General features: G+C 46.4%; 1 protein-coding gene across 1 annotated transcript in view; it reads left to right on the top strand.

The window, feature by feature from the left end:
- LOC106573283 (neural-cadherin) overlaps positions 1–23,735 on the top strand; it is a 100,536-nt gene that overhangs the window by 52,989 nt on the left and 23,812 nt on the right. Inside the window, exons 16-24 of the mRNA XM_045697139.1 lie at positions 3,756–3,899; positions 5,758–6,041; positions 6,509–8,117; positions 11,652–11,745; positions 12,364–12,548; positions 14,338–14,564; positions 19,231–19,508; positions 22,787–23,001; positions 23,577–23,704. Of these exons, the coding sequence (XP_045553095.1) occupies positions 3,756–3,899; positions 5,758–6,041; positions 6,509–8,117; positions 11,652–11,745; positions 12,364–12,548; positions 14,338–14,564; positions 19,231–19,508; positions 22,787–23,001; positions 23,577–23,704 (3,164 nt within the window). The remainder of the gene's footprint in view (positions 1–3,755; positions 3,900–5,757; positions 6,042–6,508; positions 8,118–11,651; positions 11,746–12,363; positions 12,549–14,337; positions 14,565–19,230; positions 19,509–22,786; positions 23,002–23,576; positions 23,705–23,735) is intronic.

Raw genomic sequence — 23,735 nt, 5'->3', positions numbered from 1 at the left:
TGCAGTGAGGTTTTTCCGATTTGCAGTGTTGTTTTTCCGATTTGCAGTGATGTTTTTTACGATTTGCAGTGATGTTTTTTACGATTTGCAGTGATGTTTTTTACGATTTGCAGTGAGGTTTTTTCTCATTTGCAGTGATGTTTGCAGTGATGTTTGGCATCTTATAAATATGACCCTGATTTGACTACTGCAGTCCTGTAAAAACAAAAAAGGCAGTGGCTGCGGAGCCGACTTTTCTCGGACCTGAAGCTTATACGCATATCACATTCTACACGTGTTTCTTTACCTCTATTTTCCACACAAATTTGTGTGGTCTCCTTCCCTTCACATTTCTCACTGTCAATCTTGAATGATTTTAATTCAAGTTTTCCCGGTGAAACGTCCATGCAGCGTCTGCATATGAACCATTTGATCTCAGGTTCATGAGGATATGTATTTAGAGCTTCTTGAGTTACACTGTGTTGTTTGGAAGTAGCCTACAGCGTTGTTTTAAATGATGTGCAGTGAGCGGATTTTAGAGCAGATGGTGTTAACAAAGTAGCATAGCATTCCTGTGTATTTTGCCTAGTGGCCTACCTGTGTATTTTGCCTGTTGAGTTTTGGCCACATGAGAGGTGTTTTTGTCGTACAGTAATGTTATACACTGCTCAAAAAAATAAAGGGAACACTTAAACAACACAATGTAACTCCAAGTCAATCACACTTCTGTGAAATCAAACTATCCACTTAGGAAGCAACACTGATTGACAATACATTTCACATGCTGTTGTGCAAATGGAATAGACAACAGGTGGAAATTATAGGCAATTAGCAAGACACCCCCAATAAAGGAGTGGTTCTGCAGGTGGTGACCACAGACCACTTCACAGTTCCTATGCTTCCTGGCTGATGTTTTGGTCACTTTTGAATGCTGGCGGTGCTTTCACTCTAGTGGTAGCATGAGACGGAGTCTACAACCCACACAAGTGGCTCAGGTAGTGCAGCTCATCCAGGATGGCACATCAATGCGAGCTGTGGCAAGAAGGTTTGCTGTGTCTGTCAGCGTAGTGTCCAGAGCATGGAGGCGCTACCAGGAGACAGGCCAGTACATCAGGAGACGTGGAGGAGGCCGTAGGAGGGCAACAACCCAGCAGCAGGACCGCTACCTCCGCCTTTGTGCAAGGAGGAGCAGGAGAAGCACTGCCAGAGCCCTGCAAAATGACCTCCAGCAGGCCACAAATGTGCATGTGTCTGCTCAAACGGTCAGAAACAGACTCCATGAGGGTGGTATGAGGGCCCGACGTCCACAGGTGGGGGTTGTGCTTACAGCCCAACACCGGGCAGGACGTTTGGCATTTGCCAGAGAACACCAAGATTGGCAAATTCGCCACTGGCGCCCTGTGCTCTTCACAGATGAAAGCAGGTTCACACTGAGCACATGTGACAGACGTGACAGAGTCTGGAGACGCCGTGGAGAACGTTCTGCTGCCTGCATCATCCTCCAGCATGACCGGTTTGGCGGTGGGTCAGTCATGGTGTGGGGTGGCATTTCTTTGGGGGGCCGCACAGCCCTCCATGTGCTGACCAGAGGCAGCCTGACTGCCATTAGGTACCGAGATGAGATCCTCAGACCCCTTGTGAGACCATATGCTGGTGCGGTTGGCCCTGGGTTCCCCCTAATGCAAGACAATGCTAGACCTCATGTGGTTGGAGTGTGTCAGCAGTTCCTGCAAGAGGAAGGCATTGATGCTATGGATTGGCCCGCCCGTTCCCCAGACCTGAATCCAATTGAGCACATCTGGGACATCATGTCTCGCTCCATCCACCAACACCACGTTGCACCACAGACTGTCCAGGAGTTGGCGGATGCTTTAGTCCAGGTCTGGGAGGAGATCCCTCAGGAGACCATCCGCCACCTCATCAGAAGCATGCCCAGGCATTGTAGGGAGGTCATACAGGCACGTGGAGGCCACACACACTACTGAGCCTCATTTTGACTTGTTTTAAGGACATTACATAAAAGTTGGATCAGCCTGTGTGGTTTTCCACTTTAATTTTGAGTGAAACTCCAAATCCAGACCTCCATGGGTTGTTAAATTGGATTTCCATTGATTATTTTTGTGTGATTTTGTTGTCAGCACATTCAACTATGTAAAGAAAAAAGTATTTAATAAGATTATTTCATTCATTCAGATCTAGGATGTGTTATTTTAGTGTTCCCTTTATTTTTTTGAGCAGTGTACTATGCTATTATATTCAGTTCTGTTATGTAGAATACTATCATTATGTGATTGTGCAGACATTGATTCAGCTTTGATCTAACTTGATTAAACGAGCACCATTCGCCAGAGTAGCCTGTTTTTTAGTTTTACAAGTAGAACAGAGACTGTGCGTAAAGTAGAGCATAAACACATGCGTAAGAAGCGTCGGGATCTTTAGTCCGGAGAAAAATAGGTCAGAAAAGTTGGATCCGCAGCCAAAAAATAAAACATTAAGTACTGTGATGTGTATATGTGTATAGCTAGGGCTGTTAAACCCAATGTGCTCATCTGAAACAAAGTACAAAAGGAATTCATACAGCGTGCACATTGTTTTACATAGACAATAAATGCCTATAGCATTCTATTCATTTGCCTCCTGCGAGGGCATATGAAAAGAGAATCTTTCATTTCATTCATTCTAACAGCGTTACCAGACAGCCTCTTGTCTCTTCCTTGTAGAGAAACTCTCTGAGGGTTGTGGTACATAATTTTACAAAAACATCTAATTTCGCAGTTTGCTGTTCAGAAATCTGAATTTTGTGTTTGGCTTGGTCCTTCATGATGGCAGAATTAACTCTGTTTCGGTATCACAGGTGATGTAATAGGAAGCTTTGCGTTACGAATGAGGGTTTTTTAACAAATGTTTATGGAGAAGGTATTAGAGGTAAGGGTGATGGTTTGGAACAGCAAAGCCTCCTCTCCGGGGGATGTGAGGGGGCTGCTTAGCATTTCCAATGAGCCTTAGCGCTGTGTTGGCGTTGTCTTCTGCCACATATCTGCACCAGCAGAAGGGCTCATCTCCTTAGCAAATACTACCTGTCTGTTGGGAGAGGGAGGAAAAAGAAAGAGAGGGGGGAGGGGTAGATGGGGATAGGGCCAGGGAGAGAGGGAGAGGGAGGGAGGAAGGGAGAGCGTGCAGAGAAAAGCAGAGAGATGTGGTGAAAATAGAAGCACATTTGTATACATGGCCATGTTACATGACCTTCTAAACATACCACTTACGACAAAAATGTCACCAACCTTTTTAGAAAAAGATAATCATGTTTGAGTTAAAAAATAAAGGTCTGAAAATGGACCCAGACAGACAGAGACGGAAACACTTGTCGACTCATAAATATTTTATCATCCCAGAGGAAAGGTGGATAGGTTCTTCATCTGTTTTCTTTTAGAAAAGTCAGTTCCTGAGAAGGTCTACCTAATCACTGTTGTTTGCTGCCAAAATGTAACCCGGCTAAAATCATGGTGGAATAATTTCTGTCATTTCAAACACCTAATCGAGAATAACACTATTTCTGATTTCCTTGTCAAGTGAGGCACATTACATTGGGTTAAGTGCTTCTCTCCCCTTCAAAAGTGTAGTTGGCTCACACTGTGACTGCCGACATCCTCTGATGTAAAGACGGATTGGATGGAAAGAGAAGTGTTAGGATGAGAGGAGAGAGAGAGCGGAGGATGACATACCGAGTTGTAGCTCCATGGCGTTTAATCTCCTTCCTCTTGTCATTCTTCTTGCAGACACAGCATATGTGCGGGTTTTCATCAGCGACGTGAACGATAACAAACCCGTCTTTGCTCAGCGTCTCTATGAAGTCGGCATTGACGAGGACGCAGATGTCGGCCTGGCTGTTGTCACCGTCGGTGCTAATGACGAAGATGAAGGTATGGAAGGAAGGATCAGATGGCAGGGGAAGAAAGAGAGAGGATAAAACCAGGGATGACACATTGGCACTCATGGCAGTGTTACACATTGATAACATTTATATTTTCTAGGGAAAGCAGGTTATGGCACTGGGGCAGTGAGGAAGGTAACCTGGCACAGGTTTAACATTTCATGGGGACTTTTGAAACCCGAGGGGAAAAGTCTGTTTTTCACATTTTGTGCCTGGCCAAAACTGTCCTTGGTGTGACACTACACCTTGATCAGGGGTGACTGTCAATCAAATAATTACATTTTCCCCAACCCCAGACTCTAGTAAATTGTCTAGTTTTTGAGACAGTGAGGGCAGTGAAGGGTTACAAATGTTCAAAAATTTGTCACGACTTCCACCGAAGTCGGTCCCTCTCCTTGTTCGGGCGGTGTTCGGCGGTCGACGTCACCAACCTTCTAGCCATCGCTGATCCATTTTTAATTTTCCATTAGTTTTGTCTTGTCTTACATCACACCTGGTTGCAATCTCATCAATTACATGTTGTGTATTTAACCCTCTGTTTCCCGTCATGTCCTTGTCGGAGATTGTTTGTTTGTATGTGATGTGCAAGTTATGTTCTGGTGCGCGACGGGTTTTGTACCCGCTTTTATTATTTTGGTTTTCGGAGTTTTGTTAGCACTTAATAAATGACTCCGTTTATACCAAGTTCGTTCTCCTGCGCCTGACTTCCCTGCCACCAGCACGCACCCATTACAAAATGACTCACCACAAGTGCAACATCTGGATTCAGTTCTGATTAAATCATGCTGAGACGAGATGAGTTGAGCCACCCTGTGCTACATTAGGACGCAGCAATTTAATCGTCAAGTAATGCAACACCACATGTTCTAAAAAGACAGACACACTCCTACACAGTAGGTGGGTGGGATTTGGTGTGATAAACCAGCTCATCCCTGATACAGCAGCAACACTCGGCGTAATATCCCTTTATCGGCCATGTTTTGGCTTGTTAATCAAGTATTTATCGCAAGCGGGTTGGTGAGGCTTAGCTTGTAGTGTATGTAGCACTAGCCTCAACCAAGCCATGATGAACAACCAGAAAACACCAGCCCCCAACATTGAAAGTTAGCAGTTCTGCTCGGGAGCCTAAGCCCAATCTGTCTTGTTTAAAAAATCCACACAAGGGCTCGACTGCAGTATAAGCTTATTGGAGAGCCCAGAGGGAGTGCTTTGTCTGCTGATTTGTGTTAATAGCAGAGATTAGACTAGCATTTACATTGGGCTTTAACACAACAGACTGATTGAAAGGGGAGCCATGAAACATACAGGGGATTAATTTATCTGGGTAACGTAAACCCACTGGATGGTGTCCATGGAGACACAGCAGAGAAGTTCAGATATCTACTTCCTCATTGGTCCATTTCTCAAACCCTCAAGGTGACATAAACAGGGGTTCAATTTGGCAGGTGTACCTTACACAGGAATGGAGTCCTATCACAGTCTGTCATTGTCTTGTTAAACAAGGTAACAATAACAGCAACTTGTTGAATGCAGGAACAGTCTGGCACATAATGCTAGCTAACAATGAGGTATGTCCAAAAAGGCCCTGAATTAGACTAGCGTCCTGTCCAGGGGGTGTACTTGTACAGTACATCAAGCTGCCTCACGCTACAGAAAAAGGAGATAGGCTCTTGCCAAAGCTACTTACTTATTTTTGTCCAAAATGGCACCCTATTTCCTATATAGTGCACTTTAGAGCACTATGCAGGGAATAGGGTGTAATTTCAGACTTGCCCTAACTCTAAGAACAGCATCTAGAACGTCACCCTCCAGAATGTCAATTTCTTCACTCCCTGGTCCCACCACAGGTGCCAACGCCAAGCTGCGTTACCAGATCACATCGGGCAACACCGGAGGGGTGTTTGACATGGAGCCTGAAGTGGGAACCATCTTCATCGCCCAGCCTCTGGACTACGAGCTGCAGAAGAGGTACAAGCTGCTGGTGCTGGCATCGGACGGGAAGTGGGAGGACTATGCTGCTGTGGTGGTCAACGTGGTCAACAAGAACGACGAGGCTCCAGTCTTCTCTATGAATGAGTACTACGGCTCAGTGACCGAGGAGCTAGACGGCTCGCCGGTCTTTGTGCTTCAGGTGTGTGTCTCAGAGTTCTTTCTCTAACCTGGGTGCCAGTCTGTTTCAGCTTGTGCAGTCAGGTACCGAGGCTCACACAACCAATGTAAATGTATGCTTCTGTATGTAATACTGTACATGTGCTAGATGTAGCTGACTACAATGGATATCACTCTACAAGATATTTCTGTCTCTAGCCTGAGTGCCTGTCTGTTTCTGCTTGAGTCAAGACATAGTTTTGTTGTTTGACAAGGCAGGGGTTCATTTTGAATGCACAAACAGTCAGGTACCCAGAATAATCTTTATCAAGCATAAATATCAAATCCATGCTTCTGTATGTATGCTTCTGTATAACTAGTCTACTTTCTACTTCATAACCAATGGCTGAGAAGATAGATTGATGGGATTTATGCTTATAAAGACAGGCACACACACACACACACACACACACACACACACATGTTGATGAGTTTTGTGTGTCTTTCCAGGTGACTGCCACAGACCCAGACAAGGATGCAGACCAAGTCGCCGTGCGCTACTCTCTTCATGGTCAGGGATCGCAGTCTAAGTTTGTGATCGACGAGATCACAGGGAAAATGTACGCCCAGAAGACACTGGACCGCGAGGAGCGGGCAGTGTGGCGCTTTGTGGTCCTGGCCACAGACGAGGAAGGGGAGGGGCTCACCGGCTTCACTGACGTAATCATCAACGTGTGGGACATCAATGACAACGCACCTTCCTTCGTCTGCGTGCCCGACAGCTGTCACGGCAACGTGGCCGAGAACTCGCCCCCAGGTACCTTTGTCATGGAGATGACGGCGACGGACCTTGATGACACGGCGGTGGGTCAGAACGCCATCCTCTCCTACCGTATCCTGGAGAACGCGCATGACGCGGGCGACGCCGACTTCTTCACCGTTGACGCCAGTACAGGCACCATCTCAGTGGCAACCGGTGGGTTGGACAGGGAGGTGGCAGAGCGGCACCAACTGGTGGTTGAAGCCAAGGATGGAGAGGGTAGGATGGGCACGGCTACCGCCACTATCATCATCACGGACCTGAACGACCATACCCCCCGGTTCAAAGACGAGTGGTGCGGGGCTCGTGTGTCTGAGAGCAGCCCTCCAGACTCAACCGTGCTGAAGCTGGACGCTGTGGACCCAGACTCAGGGCCTCACGGCCTGCTGGGCTTCAGTGTGGTGGCAGGGGACCAGGGGGAGAGGTTCTACATGGTGAGCCACAAAGCAGAGCAGTCTGGAACTCTGAGGCTGAGGAAGAGGCTGGATTACGAGAGGCCCGGCGAGCAACAATTCAACCTCACCATTCGTGTGGAGGACTCCGACTTCTCCAGCCTCATCCACTGCATCATCCAGGTGGTGGACGAGAATGACCATGCCCCACTGTTCGCCCCCACCTCCTACTCCCTTGCCCCTCTGCCAGAGGATGTTGCAGTGGGAACCAGCATCACCCAGGTGATGGCCAGCGACTCAGACTCTGACCTGAATGGGGAAATAATCTATAGCATCTCCCCAGAGTCAGACCCGTATGGTCATTTTACAGTGGACGGAAACGGCGTCATGACCGTGACCCGGCCGCTGGACAGAGAAATCGTGGCAGAGTACCAGCTGGTTGTCCTAGCGACAGACCGGGGTAGTCCAGCCTTGACGGGTAGCACCACGGTCCAGCTGAGCCTGCTGGATGTAAATGACAATGGGCCAGAGCTGGAGGTGACCTATAACCCTGTCCTCTGGGAGAACAGCCCTGCTCCACAGGTGGTGTGGCTCAACCAAACCTCCACCCTGCTCCATGTTATCGACCGGGACTCCCCTGAGAACGGGCCTCCCTTCTCCCTCTCCCTCCCTCGCCTCTACGCCACTGACTTCCACCTGCAAGACCATGGCGACGGCACGGCAACGCTTACAGCACTGCACCGCTTCGACCGCGAGCGGCAGAGGGAGTTCTTCCTGCCTGTGGTCATGACAGACAGCGGTCGTCCGCCAATGACGGTCACCAACACACTCACCGTCACCGTGGGCGACCAGAACGACAACGCCCACCAGGAGGGAGAGAAGGAGATTTACGTCCACAGCCGGAGGGGTGAGTTCCTCACTTTAAGACAAGTGTCAGACAACTTTCAGTCAACTTTTGGTATTCATGAGATGCCTAAGAGTAGGAGTGTCTGAGAGTAGGAGTGTCTGAGGTTTGGAGTGTCTGAGAGTAGGTGTGTCTGGGAGTAGGAGTGTCTAGGAGTAGGAGTGTCTAGGAGTAGGAGTGTCTGAGAGTAGGAGTGTCTGGGAGTAGGAGTGTCTGGGAGTAGGAGTGTCTAGGAGTAGGAGTGTCTAGGAGTAGGAGTGTCTGAGAGTAGGAGTGTCTGAGAGTAGGAGTGTCTGAGAGAAGGAGTGTCTAGGAGTAGAAGTGTGTGGGCGTGTCTGAGAGTAGGAGTGCCTGAGAGTAGGAGTGCCTGAGAGTAGGAGTGCCTGAGAGTAGGAGTGTCTGAGAGTAGGAGTGTCTAGGAGTAGGAGTGTCTAGGAGTGTCTGAGAGTAGGGGTGTCTAGGAGTGTCTAGGAGTAGGAGTGTCTGAGAGTAGGAGTGTCTAGGAGTGTCCGAGAGAAGGAGTGTCTGAGAGTAGGAGTGTCTGAGGTCTGAGAGTAGGAGTGTCTGAGAGTAAGAGTGTCTAGGAGTGTCTGAGAGTAGGAGTGTCTAGGAGTGTCTGAGAGAAGGAGTATCTGAGAGTAGGAGTGTCTGCGAGTAGGAGTGTCTGAGAGAAGGAGTGTCTGAGAGTAGGAGTGTCTAGGAGTGTCTGAGAGAAGGATTGTCTGAGAGTAGGAGTGTCTAGGAGTGTCTGAGAGAAGGAGTGTCTGAGAGTAGGAGTGTCTGAGGTCTGAGAGTAGGAGTGTCTGAGGTCTGAGAGTAGGAGTGTCTGAGGTCTGAGAGTAGTAGTGTCCGAGGTCTAAGAGTAGGAGTGTCTGAGAGTAGGAGTGTCTAGGAGTAGGAGTGTCTGAGAGTAGGAGTGTCTAGGTGTGTTTGAGAGTATGAGCGTCTAGGAGTAGGAGTGTCTGAGAGTAGGAGTGTCTGAGAGTAGGAGTGTCTGGGAGTAGGAGTGTCTGAGCGTAGGAGTCTGAGAGTAGGAGTCTGAGCGTAGGAGTCAGAGTAGGAGTGTCTGAGAGGAGTGTCTGATAGTAGGAGTGTCTGAGAGAAGGAGTGTCTGAAAGTAGGAGTGTCTGAGAGTAGGAGTCTGAGAGAAGGAGTGTCTGAAAGTAGGAGTGTCTGAGAGTAGGAGTCTGACAGTATGAGTGTCTGACAGTATGAGTGTTTGACAGTATGAGTGCCTGGGAGTAGGAGTGTCTGAGAGTAGGAGTCTGAGAGTAGGAGTGTCTGACAATATGAGTGTCTGATAGTAGGAGTGTCTGAGAGTAGGAGTGTCTAGGAGTAGGAGTGTTTAGGAGTAGGAGTGTCTAGGAGTAGGAGTGTCTGAGCGTAGGAGTGTCTGAAAGAAGGAGTGTCTGAGAGTAGGAGTCTGAGAGAAGTAGTCTGAGAGTAGGAGTGTCTGACAGTATGAGTGTCTGAGAGTAGGAGTGTCTGAGAGTAGGAGTGTCTAGGAGTAGGGGTGTCTGAGCGTAGGAGTGTCTGAAAGAAGGAGTGTCTGAGAGTAGGAGTCTGAGAGAAGGAGTGTCTGAGAGTAGGAGTGTCTGAGAGTAGGAGTCTGAGAGAAGGAGTGTCTGACAGTATGAGTGTCTGAGTGTAGGAGTCTGAGAGAAGGAGTGTCTGAGAGAAGGGGTGTCTGAGAGTAGGAGTGTCTGAGTGTAGGAGTCTGAGAGAAGGAGTGTCTGAGAGTATGAGTGTCTGAGAGTATGAGTGTCTGAGAGAAGGAGTGTCTGAGAGTAGGAGTGTCTGAGAGTAGGAGTCTGAGAGAAGGAGTGTCTGACAGTATGAGTGTCTGAGTGTAGGAGTCTGAGAGAAGGAGTGTCTGAGAGAAGGGGTGTCTGAGAGTAGGAGTGTCTGAGTGTAGGAGTCTGAGAGAAGGAGTGTCTGAGAGTATGAGTGTCTGAGAGTATGAGTGTCTGAGAGAAGGAGTGTCTGAGAGTAGGAGTGTCTGAGAGTAGGAGTCTGAGAGAAGGAGTGTCTGACAGTATGAGTGTCTGAGAGAAGGAGTGTCTGAGAGTAGGAGTCTGAGAGAAGGAGTGTCTGACAGTATGAGTGTCTGAGAGTAGGAGTCTGAGAGAAGGAGTGTCTGACAGTATGAGTGTCTGAGAGTAGGAGTCTGAGAGAAGGAGTGTCTGAGAGTAGGAGTGTCTGAGAGTAGGAGTCTGAGAGAAGGAGTGTCTGACAGTATGAGTGTCTGAGTGTAGGAGTCTGAGAGAAGGAGTGTCTGAGAGTAGGAGTCTGAGAGTAGGAGTGTCTGAGTGTAGGAGTCTGAGAGAAGGAGTGTCTGAGAGAAGGGGTGTCTGAGAGTAGGAGTCTGAGAGAAGGAGTGTCTGAGTGTATGAGTGTCTGAGAGTATGAGTGTCTGAGAGAAGGAGTGTCTGAGAGTAGGAGTGTCTGAGAGTAGGAGTCTGAGAGAAGGAGTGTCTGACAGTATGAGTGTCTGAGAGAAGGAGTGTCTGAGAGTAGGAGTCTGAGAGAAGGAGTGTCTGACAGTATGAGTGTCTGAGAGTAGGAGTCTGAGAGAAGGAGTGTCTGAGAGTAGGAGTGTCTGAGAGAAGGAGTGTCTGACAGTATGAGTGTCTGAGTGTAGGAGTCTGAGAGAAGGAGTGTCTGAGAGTAGGAGTGTCTGAGTGTAGGAGTCTGAGAGAAGGAGTGTCTGAGAGAAGGGGTGTCTGACAGTATGAGTGTCTGATAGGAGTGCTGATTTATGGTCAGATTTGTATTCCCCCTTTTATTCATTATGATTTAAAAGGTCAAATGTATCCAATGTTAGCACTCCAACTTTGAGATGCTTTGTGAATATGGGCCCAGGATTTTACCCAAGTTTGCACAGCAGGGAGGATGCGGACTAAGAGTTGACTAAGGTAGGAAATGATACCGCGTCCCTATTCTGTGTTGTCTGAATGCGTAATTGAAACACCTGCGGCTAATATTACAATTTCTTTTCAGCATTTCATGATTCTTGATTGCAAATCGTTCCTTCAGGTTTAACAACATTCTACCCCCCACCCACTCTCCACTCTACTAATTGTATCTGGCCCTAATGTTGACCTGAACATTACGAGATCTGTGGTGTTCCTCGGGGGGGATTGTTAGGCCAATTAACATTCTGATCATGGACCTGGCTGTTTCAGTTTAGTTTTCAGTAATTGTATGAAACACTGCAGCAACATGACACATACATTCATACAGGCTCCCATTGTTTACCCAGCTGCAGTACCCTGGCGCTGGGACTCGATAACAACATAATCCATACTGAGATAGCCCTGACTTCCTTAAGCCCTCAGCGCTCCTCGCAGCTCAAGAACTGGGAGTCTATTCAACCCAGACAGTGGGACTTCACACTCATGAACAGAATAGGAAGAACAGAAACAGCAGAATCACAGAACAGCAAATAAGAAAAGGGCTAAAGATAAGCGACATGGGGCCTCTATCACGTTGGGTTTGTTTTCAGACAAAATCAATGTCTTTGTGTGCGTTGTACAGGAAAGATGCAGACTACTTCGCTGGGCAAGGTCTATGCCCCTGATCCCGATGATTGGGACAACAAGACCTACACCTTAGACGCAAGAGGAATGAAGTAGGTGTTATGTTTGTCCATAATGAGAGTGAGTCATAAGTAAGAACAGACCGTTGACAACATGTTACAGGAGCTCTCTATGTACAGGACAGTTAATCAGTTAAACAGTTAACATATGAGGGATACAAATAGAGATGGAAGGGATTGGAGGATATCATATAAAATCAACACCGTGCTTATTCAACATGTACATCTGATCCGATGGCCTCGACCCCCAAAGAACGTTCCCTATGTGTTGAAATGATGAAGAAATATAAATCAACAGTGATTGCTACTATGCTGAACATTGCAATCATATTCAGAGCAATCAGAGGATGCATTTGTATCCTGTCAACTGGTGGAATTGTGGGGGGAAAAGGATCAAGAATGTTTTCTCCGCGATTGTTTACAATTTAGCATCTAACGCAGTCAGGGAGTAAAAGAAAAATCCCAAATGCATTTTTTACACATTCCTGTTTTATTCATATGGACTTGAACAAGGAGCAACTACTTGGTCTTGTCCAATAATAGATACTTATTTCCTTATTTATATATCTTTTTTGAGGTTTTCCATTGCATGCCCTAATGAATACTACCCAGTCATTCAAGTTTTCCACAACGTTCTTGCCCTACCAACAGGTATTTCACCTTAGACAAGAGTACAGGTGACCTGGCCATCAGACAGAATACCCTAGCGGGCAGCTACTATCTCAGAGTGGGCGTGTCGGATGGTGTGTGGCCGGACGTGGTGTCGGGGGTCACAGTTCACGTGCGGGAGCTGGAGGACAAGGCAATCCATTTGTCAGCCTCCCTGCGTCTCACAGGTAGGTTACAGCAGCGTGACAGTGTCGTTCTAATCTACAGTCTATGATAGGGCCTTGTGTTTTGGTTAATCATGGCAAGGTTTAACCTTTATTTAAAGCTTTTTCATTAAACTGTCCCCCTTTTCTTTTACGTCATAGCACCATCCTCAGACAATTTCATTCATTTTTGGTCTAATTCAAATTTCTGGGAAAAGGCTTACAATAATGGTTAAAATCCAGGTCATGTGACTTGATTAGCCAAAACACAGGGCCCTCATGATAAAGGCTGTGTCTGAAAAAATGACTAGCTGTCAAATCCTTGTTTCCTCTATCCTTATTGTTTCCTCAATTCCTCTCAAAGCGCATTGGAGGACAGGACTCAAGGTCTCCCTCTGGACCTCCTCATCCAATGAGCTTGGAGAGGAATTCAGGAAACAAGAACAGAAGAAGTAAGAATTTGGCAGCTAGTGAAGTTTTCAGACAGAGCCTACGGTCACTAGTTGTTTTTTTTACGACTACAGTACGTGACTTGACAGGAGAACGTTTGGGCCAAAAGTTTCTCCAGTCAGGTCACGGGATTAGTAAAATCTTCAGGCCCTAGTCAAGTCATGACCCACTCACAGTTCAGCAACTACATTGATGCTACTACTGCTGCTGTTACTCCACAGCAGGATTGCTCTATAGGAGAAGATGAACTAACAAAGTTTATGTTGATACGAGCTCTGGAGTCTGAGCCTGTCAACACGAGTTACTTTTTCCATTTGTTTTCCTTTCTCTCGCTCTCTGTCACTTGTCTTTCCACCCACACCAAGCATCTGTTTTTTAAACTTTCTTTCGTTCCTTTGTTGGAGAGATATAGAGTGTAGCTTGCAAGAAATGTGTTTGGTTTGAGAAAGACAATAGCTGCCAAGTTATTGTTATTATGATTGAATAAACTCAGACATTAAGTGGATGATTATGAGGTTGTCAAATGAATTAAGGTGGAATCAGCATCTGCTCAGTGAATTTAAACAGGAGAAAGAAGAAGAAATGAGTTATAAAGTCTCGGAATCTGTAACTGGTCCTCCTGAGGCTCCACTGTGAGCTAGCAAACCCAATGGATCCAGGTAGATTTTTAAGCTTTTCCTAAAGATCAAAGCATTTTACGTTGAATGTGGGTCTCACCATCTCCCTTACAAGCTGTAAGGCATGTACTTTACCACAAATCTAAACAACCAATAGTCCCTATGACTTCAAGTAGCAGTGTGTGTCAAACATGTGGTGCCTTTTTCACAAAATAAATGCGGTTTAATGTCTTAGTCTTGTGGCTCTCTCTGGGCATATCCCAATTGTAAAGGTCAATTTCAAACTGCCAGGTTAGTCCTTGACATTTGAAAATCCATTGTATGAATAGACTACAAGGCTATTAGGCATACTAGGGAATAATTTTCTCTTTGTATAGATTAAAGATGACTTTTTCCACCCTCTCCGATATTATTAGAAGAGACGCATAGCTAATGCTTTGACCTCTAAATGTATTTAATAGTGAGGCCGTCAAATGGTTTATACCGGAGCCAAAGAGTCAGGTCTCGCTGGAAATAATTCAATAACAGTAAGTAAAATAGTTTCACCTAATGGGTGAGTGAACTGACGTGTGGCCAGCGTATGTCAATCTAGAGGAATGTTGGAGATTACATTTGATAATAGAACCAAGACTGAGATAACTTTGATCCACTCCGCCTGTCAGTGAGTAGTGAACGTGTGTATGTGTGTCTCTCTCTTTCTGTGTGTGTGTTTTGTGTGTGTTTGTTTGTATTTCTCCCTTCTGCAGGCATCACTGCCAGGGATTTTATTGAGTCCCAGGTGGACAAGACGAGCCGACAGGATGTGTTCAGGGGCTTCCTGTCTGAACGCCTGTCCGTCAGATCAGGCGCCATCAACGTATTCAGCCTGACAGACGTAGGACTGAAGGCGCTGGACGTGCGCTTCTCTGTGCACAGCGACAGCTACCTTCGCCCAGAGAAACTACATGGATACCTTGCGGTGCATAAAAATAAGGTACGCCTCAAAGTTTTCCCTTCTTGAAGATAGAGATCTTAGCTCATACATCTCTAGGTGCATTGCAGAGCTTGGCGTTCTTGAGATCATTTCTTTATCAGCCAAGAGGTGCAGTGTGCATTCATATCTTTTTCATTCATGTTGTTCACACCAACTCTCCCCCTTGTGTGTTCATACCTGCTTCCTCCGTCTTCGTCTATCTCTCCCCAACTCCTTCCCTCTATCTTTTAAATCAAAGCAAATGAAATGTCATTTGTCACGTGCGCCGAATACAACAGGTGTAGACTTTACCGTGAAATGCTTACTTACGAACCCTTTCCCAACAACCCCCCCATCCAGGTCTCTGATCACTACCTTGTTTCTTTTTCTGTCGACCTCTCCTCCAACCCTAGCCACTCAGCCCCTACCCAGATGGTCATGCGTCGTCGCAATCTTCGCTCTCTCTCTCCCACGACTCTCTCCTCTTCTATCCTATCATCTCTCCCTCCTGTCTCCTGATTCTGCCTCTTCGACCCTACTCTCCTCCCTTTCCGCATCCTATGACTCACACCGTCCCCTTTCCTCCCAGCCAGCTTGGCCCTCCCCTCCTGCTCCGTGGATGAGGGACTCATTGCGAACATACAGAACAGGGCTGCAGGCAGCTGAGCGAAAATGGAGGAAAACTAAACGTCTGGATGACCTATCATCCTTTTACTCTCTCCTCTCTACCTTCTCTTCTTCTGTATACGCTGCTAAAGCCACTTTCAATCACTCTAAATCTCAAACTTCAGCTTCTAACCCACCTTCTCCTCCCTCCTTAATCCCCCCTCCTCCTCCCGCTCTGCAGACAACATTGTCAACCACTTTGAAAAGAAGGTTGACGACATCCGCTCCTCATTCACTCAACCTTTTAAATCCACTGGTCCCACTCAAACAGAACTACCCTACTCCTTGACCTCTCTCTCCCCTCTCTCTCCAGATGAAATCCTGCAACTAGTGGAGGTCCAGCCGCCCGACAACCTGCCCGCTCGACCCAATCCCCTCTTCCCTTCTCTGGAGACCTTCTCCCATTCCTCACTACTCTCATCAACTCATCCCTGACCACTGTTTGTGCCCCCTCTGACCTCAAACGGACCTGAGTCACACCCCTCCTCAAGAAACCAACACTTGAAAACTACAGACCAGTATCCCTTCTTTCTTTTCTTTCCAAAACACTTGAGTGTGCTGTCTCTGACCAACCCCCTCACTATCTCTCTCAAAACAATATTCTTGACCCTAAGTAGTCAGGATTCAAGACAGGTCACTCAACCGAGACTGCTCTTGTCTATGCCACAGAAGCTCTCTGCACAGCCAAAGCTGACTCTCTCTCCTCTGTTCACATCCTCCTAGATCTATCCACTGCCTTTGACACAGTGAACCATCAGATTCTCCTCTTCACCCTCTCAGGGCTGGGCGTCTCAGGCTCTGCACGCTCTTGGATTGCATCCTACCTGGCAGGTCGCTCTTACTGTACCAAGCGACGTGGAGAGGATCTGTGTTTTCACAACACTCACTACTGGTGTCCCCTAGGGCTCGGTTCTAGGCCATCTCCTCATCTTTCAATGCATCAGGTCACTAGGCTCCGTCATATCCACACATGGTCTCTCCTATCATTGCTATGTGGATGACACTCAACCCCCTCTGACACTCTGGTCGTGACACGCATCTCTGTGTGCTTAGCAGATATCTCGGGCCTAGCACCTCAAGCTCAACCTAGACAAGACAGAGCTGCCCTTCCTCCCCAGGGAAGGCCTGGCCGCTCCAAGACATCTCCATCACAGTTGAGAACTCCACAGTGTCCCCCTCCCAAAGTACAAAGAACCTTGGTGTGACCCTGGAAACACCCTGTTGTTCTCTGCAAACATCAAAGCAGTGACTCGCTCCTGCAGGTTCATGCTCTACAACAATGGTATTCAATCGTTTTCAGCAGGGACCCAATTTTTTTTCGACAGAATTTCTGAGGTCTACATTTTTTCACCAAGAATTTCTTGCAACCCTACCACACCACAAATCTAATGTCACAACCTTAAAATCTGTAACTTTTGATTTTTACATTGAAAGGTTGCTGGATCGAATCCCCGAGCTGACGAGGTAAAAATCTGTCGTTCTGCCCCTGAACAAGGCAGTAACCCACTGTTCCCCGGTAGACCGTCATTGTAAATAAGAATTTGTTCTTAACTGACTTGTCTAGCTAAATAAAGGTTAAAAATAAATAAAATGTTTATATATTGTCCCATGCAATAATCTGTACTCTGATTTATATATTACATTTTTTATGTTTTGCGACCCCACTGCAGTTCCACGACTTTGAATACCACTCCTCTACAACATCTGTGGAGTGCGACCCTACCTCACAGAGGAAGTGGCGCAGATCCTAATCCAGGCACTAATCCAGGCAAAATGTCAAATGTAAAAAAATAATACAAATTTGCTAAAAATCACAAAAGGAAACAGTAACACAATGGAAAAAATAACGAGACTATATACAAGGAGTGCCCATATTGAGTCAATGTGCAGAGGTAGTTAGGTAATATGTACATGTAGGTAGGGGTGACTAGGCAATCAGGATAAATAATAAACAGAGTAGCAGCAGTGTATATGAAGAGTGTGAAAGTGTGTCTATGTGTAAGTGTGTGTATGTGTGTGCGGCGTCAATATGTGTGTGAGCCTGTGTAGTCATAGGTAGTCTACAGTATATATGTGTGTGTTGGAGTGTTAGTGTATTATGTGTGAGTGTGTGGGTAGAGTCCAGTGAGTGTGCATTGAGCTGGTGCAAAATAGTAAAATAAAAGTGTAAATAAAAAGAGGGTCGGATGCCAGGCAGTTGCCATACCAAGCGGGGATGCAGCCAGTCAAGATGCTCTCAATGGTGCAGATCTATAACTTTTTGAGGATGAGGGCCCATGCCAAATCTTTTCAGCCTCCTGAGGGGAAGAGGCGTTGTCGTGCCCTCTTCACGACTGTGTTGGTGTGTTTGGACCATGATAATTCCTTACTGATGTGGACACAGAGGAACTTGAAGCTCTTGACCTGCTCCACTACAGCCCTGTCGATGTGAATGAGGCTGTGCTCGGTCTTCCGTTTCCTGTAGTCCACGATCAGCTCCTTTGTCTTGCTGACGTTGAGCGAGAGGTTGTTGTCCTGGAATCACACTGCCAGGTCGCTGACCTCCTCCCTATAGGCTGTCTCGTCGTCGGTAATCAGGCCTACCACCGTTGTGTTGTCGGCAAACATTATGATGGTGTTGGAGTCATGAGCGGCCACACAGTCGTGGGTGAACAGGGAATACAGGATGGGACTAAGCATGCACCCCTGAATGGTGTTGAGGGTCAGCATGGCGGTCCTGAGCTTAGTGATGAGCTTGAATGGGCACTATGGTGTTGAATGCTGAGCTGTAGTCAATGAACAGCATTGTCACTTTGGTGTTCCTTTTCTCCAGGTGGGAAAGGGCAGTGTGGACTGCAGCAGAGATTGCGTCTTCTGTGGTTGGGGTGGTGGATAAATTGGAGTGGGTCCAGGGTGTCTGGGATGATGGTGTTGATGTGAGCCATGACCAGCCTTTCAAATAATTTCATGGCTACAGACATGAGTGCTACGGGGCAATGGTCATTTAGACAGGTTACCTTGACGTTCTTGGGCACAGGGATGGTGGTCTACTTGAAACATGTAGGTATTACAGAATGGGTCAAGGAGAGGTTGAAAATGTCAGTGAAGACACTTGACAGCTGGTCAGCGTTCTGAGTACGCGTTCTGGTAATGCTTCTGAACGTGCGGCCTTGTGAATGTTAACCTGTTTAAAGGTCTTGCAGCGGCTACAGAGAGCATGATCACACAGTTGTCCAGAACAGCTGGTGCTCTCACAAATGGTTCAGTGTTGCTAGCCTCGAAGTGAGCATAGAAGGCATTTAGCTCGTCTGGTAGACTTGCGTCGCTGGGCAGCTCGCACCTGGGTTTCACGTTGTAATTTGTGATAATTTGCAAGCCCTGCCACATCCGACGAGCATCAGAGCCGGTGTAGTAGGATTTGATTTTAGTCCTGTATTGATGCTTTGGCTGCTTGATGGTTCGTTGGAGGGCGTATTAGTGTCTCGCGTATTAGATTAGTGTCCCACTCCTTGAAAGCGTCAGCTCAAGCCTTTAGCTCAGTGTGGATGTTGCCTGTAATGGCTTCTGTTTGGGACATGTACGTACGATCACTGTGGAGACGACGTCGTCAATGCACGATTTTTATTTATTTAACCTTTATCAAAGCAGTCACCGGCTGATAATTATAATTATGTGGCGCATAATTGGCCCAGCGTCGTCCGGGTTTGGCCGGAGTAGGCCATCATTGTAAATAAGAATTTGTTCTTAACTGAATTGCCTAGTTAAATAAACTTCTCAATGCCATCAAATGAATCCCGGAACATACTCCAGTCTGTATCTTAGCATCCGCTTCTTCCCTCCATCCCTCACTCATTCCATCTCCTACCCTCTTTTCTCTGTTTTTCTCAGAACTCAGTCATTTATTGAAAATAAATCTGCCATTTTTCACCCTTGGTTATTTGAATGTAAGTATGTCTATGTGCAAGGAGTATCAGCTTGCCTCATCACACTCCTTCCTTCCTTCTCTCCCTCTCTCTCGTTTTCTTTCTCTCTCTTTCCTTAGCTGCAGTCTCTGCTGCGGGTGAATGTGTCCCAGGTACAGGTGGATGAGTGTGTGTACACAGACTGCAGGGCGGGTGGGGGTTGCTCAACATACCTCAGCGTCAGTGACACACCCACCCTGGTGGATGCTGGCAACATGGCCCTGGTGTCTGTGACAGTGACTTCCTCAGCCGTGTGTGGCTGCACCGCCAGAGACCGTGTCCACCAGGCCTGTTCCTCCTACCCCACAAACCCCTGCTTCAATGGAGGCACCTGCATGGACACCCTCAGCGGGTACAGGTGAGCAGAGAGCAAGGACTACAGCAACACACCTCACCTGAGGACCATGTAAACTGGGTTGTGTTTATTAAGGCACATCATAGCTGAAAACAAGATATAGGACTATACTTATTGGACAAGTGTAGATAATACCTCCCTTTTTTACTCAATTTCTGACCATTTTCTTCCAATTTAACTCTACTGAACACGATTGTATCCTGTCTTCATTGTATTTAATTTATTACGCAAGATAAAATATACTTTAATAGGACACAACTAAGAGATGACTGAGACAAGGTGATATAAATAGTCAGGAGGAAATCTACACACAGATGGTGATGTGGAGAAAATTAGATCCGAATCAGAAATGACACTAGAGCTACCTGGGCAAAAAAGGATTTCACACTAGAATGACATTAAATTAAGGGCAACATTTTTTTTACAGTTCAATGATGAATTACCTCCTAATTATATGCTAGAGCCTTGAACGCTAAGCATATACAGCAGTCAGAAATCCATAAAAACCCTGTACAATTGCCTCATGTGGGCGCATCACAGAGGAAACAGGATGGAGCTAGTTTGACGATGAGGATTAATGGTAGGATTTAAGAAATATAGGCCAGTGAGATTACAACAATAACTACCCACCCCTCTCTTGTAAGTGCTGACAACTCTTCACAATCCCACTTAATACCATTTACATGAACATGTAAAGTGAAGTTAGCCAGACAGACGTGCATACAGAAGAACACGTCCGCCTTAAAACCTTGAGGCTGTGTCCCAAATGGCATCCTTTTACTTATATAGTGCACTACTTCTGACCAGAGCCCTATGGGCCTTAGGGTGCCATTTGGTGCACTGCCATGCATTCTGTGTTTTTTATCTGCCACATCAGCTGCAGTCTGCAGTCCTAGCCCTTGTCAGAATATTGATGCTGCTATATAACCCAAGGTGTATTCAGTATGTGCGTAAAAAATCCAATTTCGGCACCATCCCATGTAGAGAGGGCTTAATAGCCAGTCTGAGACATTGCCTTATCAGATAGTGTCAGTCAAAAGGGAGAAACAGAGGAAGAAACATGCTCTGGAGTCTGGATTGGATTGGCATTGCTCTCTGGAGTCACATGGAAAATGCCTGGGAAGGTATGTGCGTGTGTGTGTGTCTGTAGTGTGTTCTTTCGTCCATGTGTGTGTATGCTTAAGCACAAACGTGCATGCACTCTTTCTTCCGTATCTGTCTGTGTGTGTACACACAGTCTTTCCTAGAACCATCCCCCTGTCTCTCTCCAAATGGATCAGTATTCCTGACATGTGTTGGCCCTCTGCAGAATAAACAGAGTTGGAGACGAAGAGAAAAGAGAAAACAGACCCTAACAGTGCACAGCAGAGCCATATGCTCAGAGACGCCACATGGAAATAGATGGCTGTGACATTCTCTACCAAGCCCAGTTCGTCTCAAATCACTTTTCACCTTCTCCCCTGTTTGGATCGAAAGTGTTGTTTTTCTCACTGCATGTATTGAATATCAAGTCATTTCTTTGATAAAGATTTATGACTCGTAGACATGCAGATGCACTAGTGAACGCATGCCATGAAGAAGTGGAGGCATGCCATGAAGAAGTGGAGGCATGCCATGAAGAATTGGAGGCATGTCATGAAGAATTGGAGGCATGTCATGAAGAATTGGAGGCATGTCATGAAGAATTGGAGGCATGTCATGAAGAAGTGGAGGCATGTCATGAAGAAGTGGAGACATGTCATGAAGAAGTGGAGGCATGCCATGAAGAAGTGGAGGCATGTCATGAAGAAGTGGAGGCATGTCATGAAGAAGTGGAGGCATGTCATGAAGAAGTGGAGGCATGTCATGAAGAAGTGGAGGCATGTCATGAAGAAGTGGAGGCATGTCATGAAGAAGTGGAGGCATGTCATGAAGAAGTGGAGGCATGTCATGAAGAAGTGGAGGCATGTCATGAAGAAGTGGAGGCATGTCATGAAGAAGTGGAGACATTCCATGAAGAAGTGGAGACATTCCATGAAGAAGTGGAGACATTCCATGAAGAAGTGGAGGCATGTCATGAAGAAGTGGAGGCATGTCATGAAGAAGTGGAGACATTCCATGAAGAAGTGGAGACATTCCATGAAGAAGTGGAGACATTCCATGAAGAAGTGGAGGCATGTCATGAAGAAGTGGAGACATTCCATGAAGAAGTGGAGGCATGTCATGAAGAAGTGGAGGCATGTCATGAAGAAGTGGAGACATTCCATGAAGAAGTGGAGGCATGTCATGAAGAAGTGGAGACATTCCATGAAGAAGTGGAGGCATGTCATGAAGACGATCATTTCATTCTGCTTAATTTTTTCTTTATTCAGTGTTACCAATGGTCCATAGAAGCACTATACGCTGTAATCAAGGCAAAGAAAGGGAAAGGAGAGGTAATCACAAAGAGTGCTTCTGCCTGCATAACACACATGCACACACCCATGCGTGCGTGCGCACACACACACACAAGACACTCTTGCACACACATATACTATACTTAAAGGGGTACAAACTCTTGTCTTTGTAGTGGTACCCTGCAAGGTGCAAAATAATAACTGAGAGCCACGCCCACACTAAGCCACCCCTCCAATGATTGGGTACAAAAATGTACCATTATACTACATGTCCCCTAAAAGGTACCGGACAGTATCATGTGAGATCTAATGTGTACCTCTGAAGGTACATTATGTATATTTAGATCTTTGTGTACTCCAGGGAAAAATACTGTACCCTAACCGTACCCTTTTTCTGAAAGAGTCCGTACACTACACCATGCCACGGAATCTGCACAGCAGAGTAATGGGACTGAAACAAGGAGAGATTGAGAATCAGTGATACTGTAGGCGGCCGAGAAAAGTAGGAATCATGTTCTTAATCATGCTCGAACAAAGGGATCTGATGTGCTGCTGAGCAGTTGTAAGTTAGAGGAGTTCCACAGCCCCTAAACAAACCTGTGTTTCGGCTCACAGGCTAAACAATGTTATAAGGATAATAAAATGAATAGAAAGATTGAGGGACTTGTGTTTCTATGTAATGTTTTCAATGCATTATTTAATATGTACTTGATGTGTTTCATGCCTAATGCACAAGTAGCTACTGTATGTAGATGAAAGCCCTGCCCGTCATTTATAAAGATACGTTGCACTGCACTTTACACACACACAAAGATATGACAATATAGCCAGTCCCGTCATAATGTTTCAATATGGAAAAAGAATTGTTAATGTTCTTTGGGGTGCTTTTTTCCCATGCCACCGCAGATGCCAGTGCCCACCGCAGTACGAGGGTCCTGAGTGCCAGCAGACAAGGCGAAGTTTCTTTGGCAACGGCTATGCCTGGTTCCCTCCCATAAGGCCGTGCTTTGATAGCCATCTCTCCCTGGAGTTCATCACAGGGGCTGAGGATGGGCTGCTGCTCTACAGCGGGCCCCTGGCCACCCTGCTTCCCGGAGACCCAGAGGACTACATGGCCATAGGTAGGGTAATGTGTTACCCACTTAGGATTTGAACCCAGGTCATGGAGATCACGTAAGCCCTCTGAGCTAAAGCCTAGGCATTAACTGGGAGCTAACTCAAGTCTTTAGGTCTCAGGCAAGGTTAATCAGCCCTCTAGCGTGGTTTACCAAACAAACTCTGTTACACAAAGGCAAGTTTACTGCATCTACCTTCCAGTCCAACCGAGGTGCATGATTTGAATAACAAATGGAATGTGTGGGATATATCCAGCGTTATTTGGATTAATTAGGTTGCTTAGTCATACAGCCCAGACAGAGACAAAACACTCAAACTAAAGCAGTGTAACCTTGTTAATGGGTTCACTTCACTTGTTAATAAAAAGTAGATAATGGTCCGTACCTTTGGGATGAACTGTCCGTTACATATGTACATTCAATATACAGTTTCATGTAAAGTATATATGTGTGCACTGACTATTTGACACTGAACAGCATCCCTCCAAGTGCATCCTACACCACAGTTGAACTTTGACCCTTTAAGTCTGTAGGTGGAATGTCATGGTGATGCTGGTACGGATGACCTCTCTTCTCCTCAGAGCTGATTGGTGGAACACCTAGCCTGAAAATCAACCATGGGTCTGGAACCCTGGTCCTGCAGTTGCCGGGAAATGTGGTTGTGTCCGACAGACGCTGGCACCGTCTGGATGTTAGGAGCAACAGTAAAGTAAGCGAACCATTAAATGGCTATATTCGCA

This window comes from Salmo salar, chromosome ssa16, assembly GCF_905237065.1.
Source record: "Salmo salar chromosome ssa16, Ssal_v3.1, whole genome shotgun sequence".
Lineage (NCBI taxonomy): Eukaryota > Metazoa > Chordata > Actinopteri > Salmoniformes > Salmonidae > Salmo > Salmo salar.
Note: the sequence above shows the minus strand (reverse complement) of the source record. Positions and strands in the feature narration are given on the sequence as shown.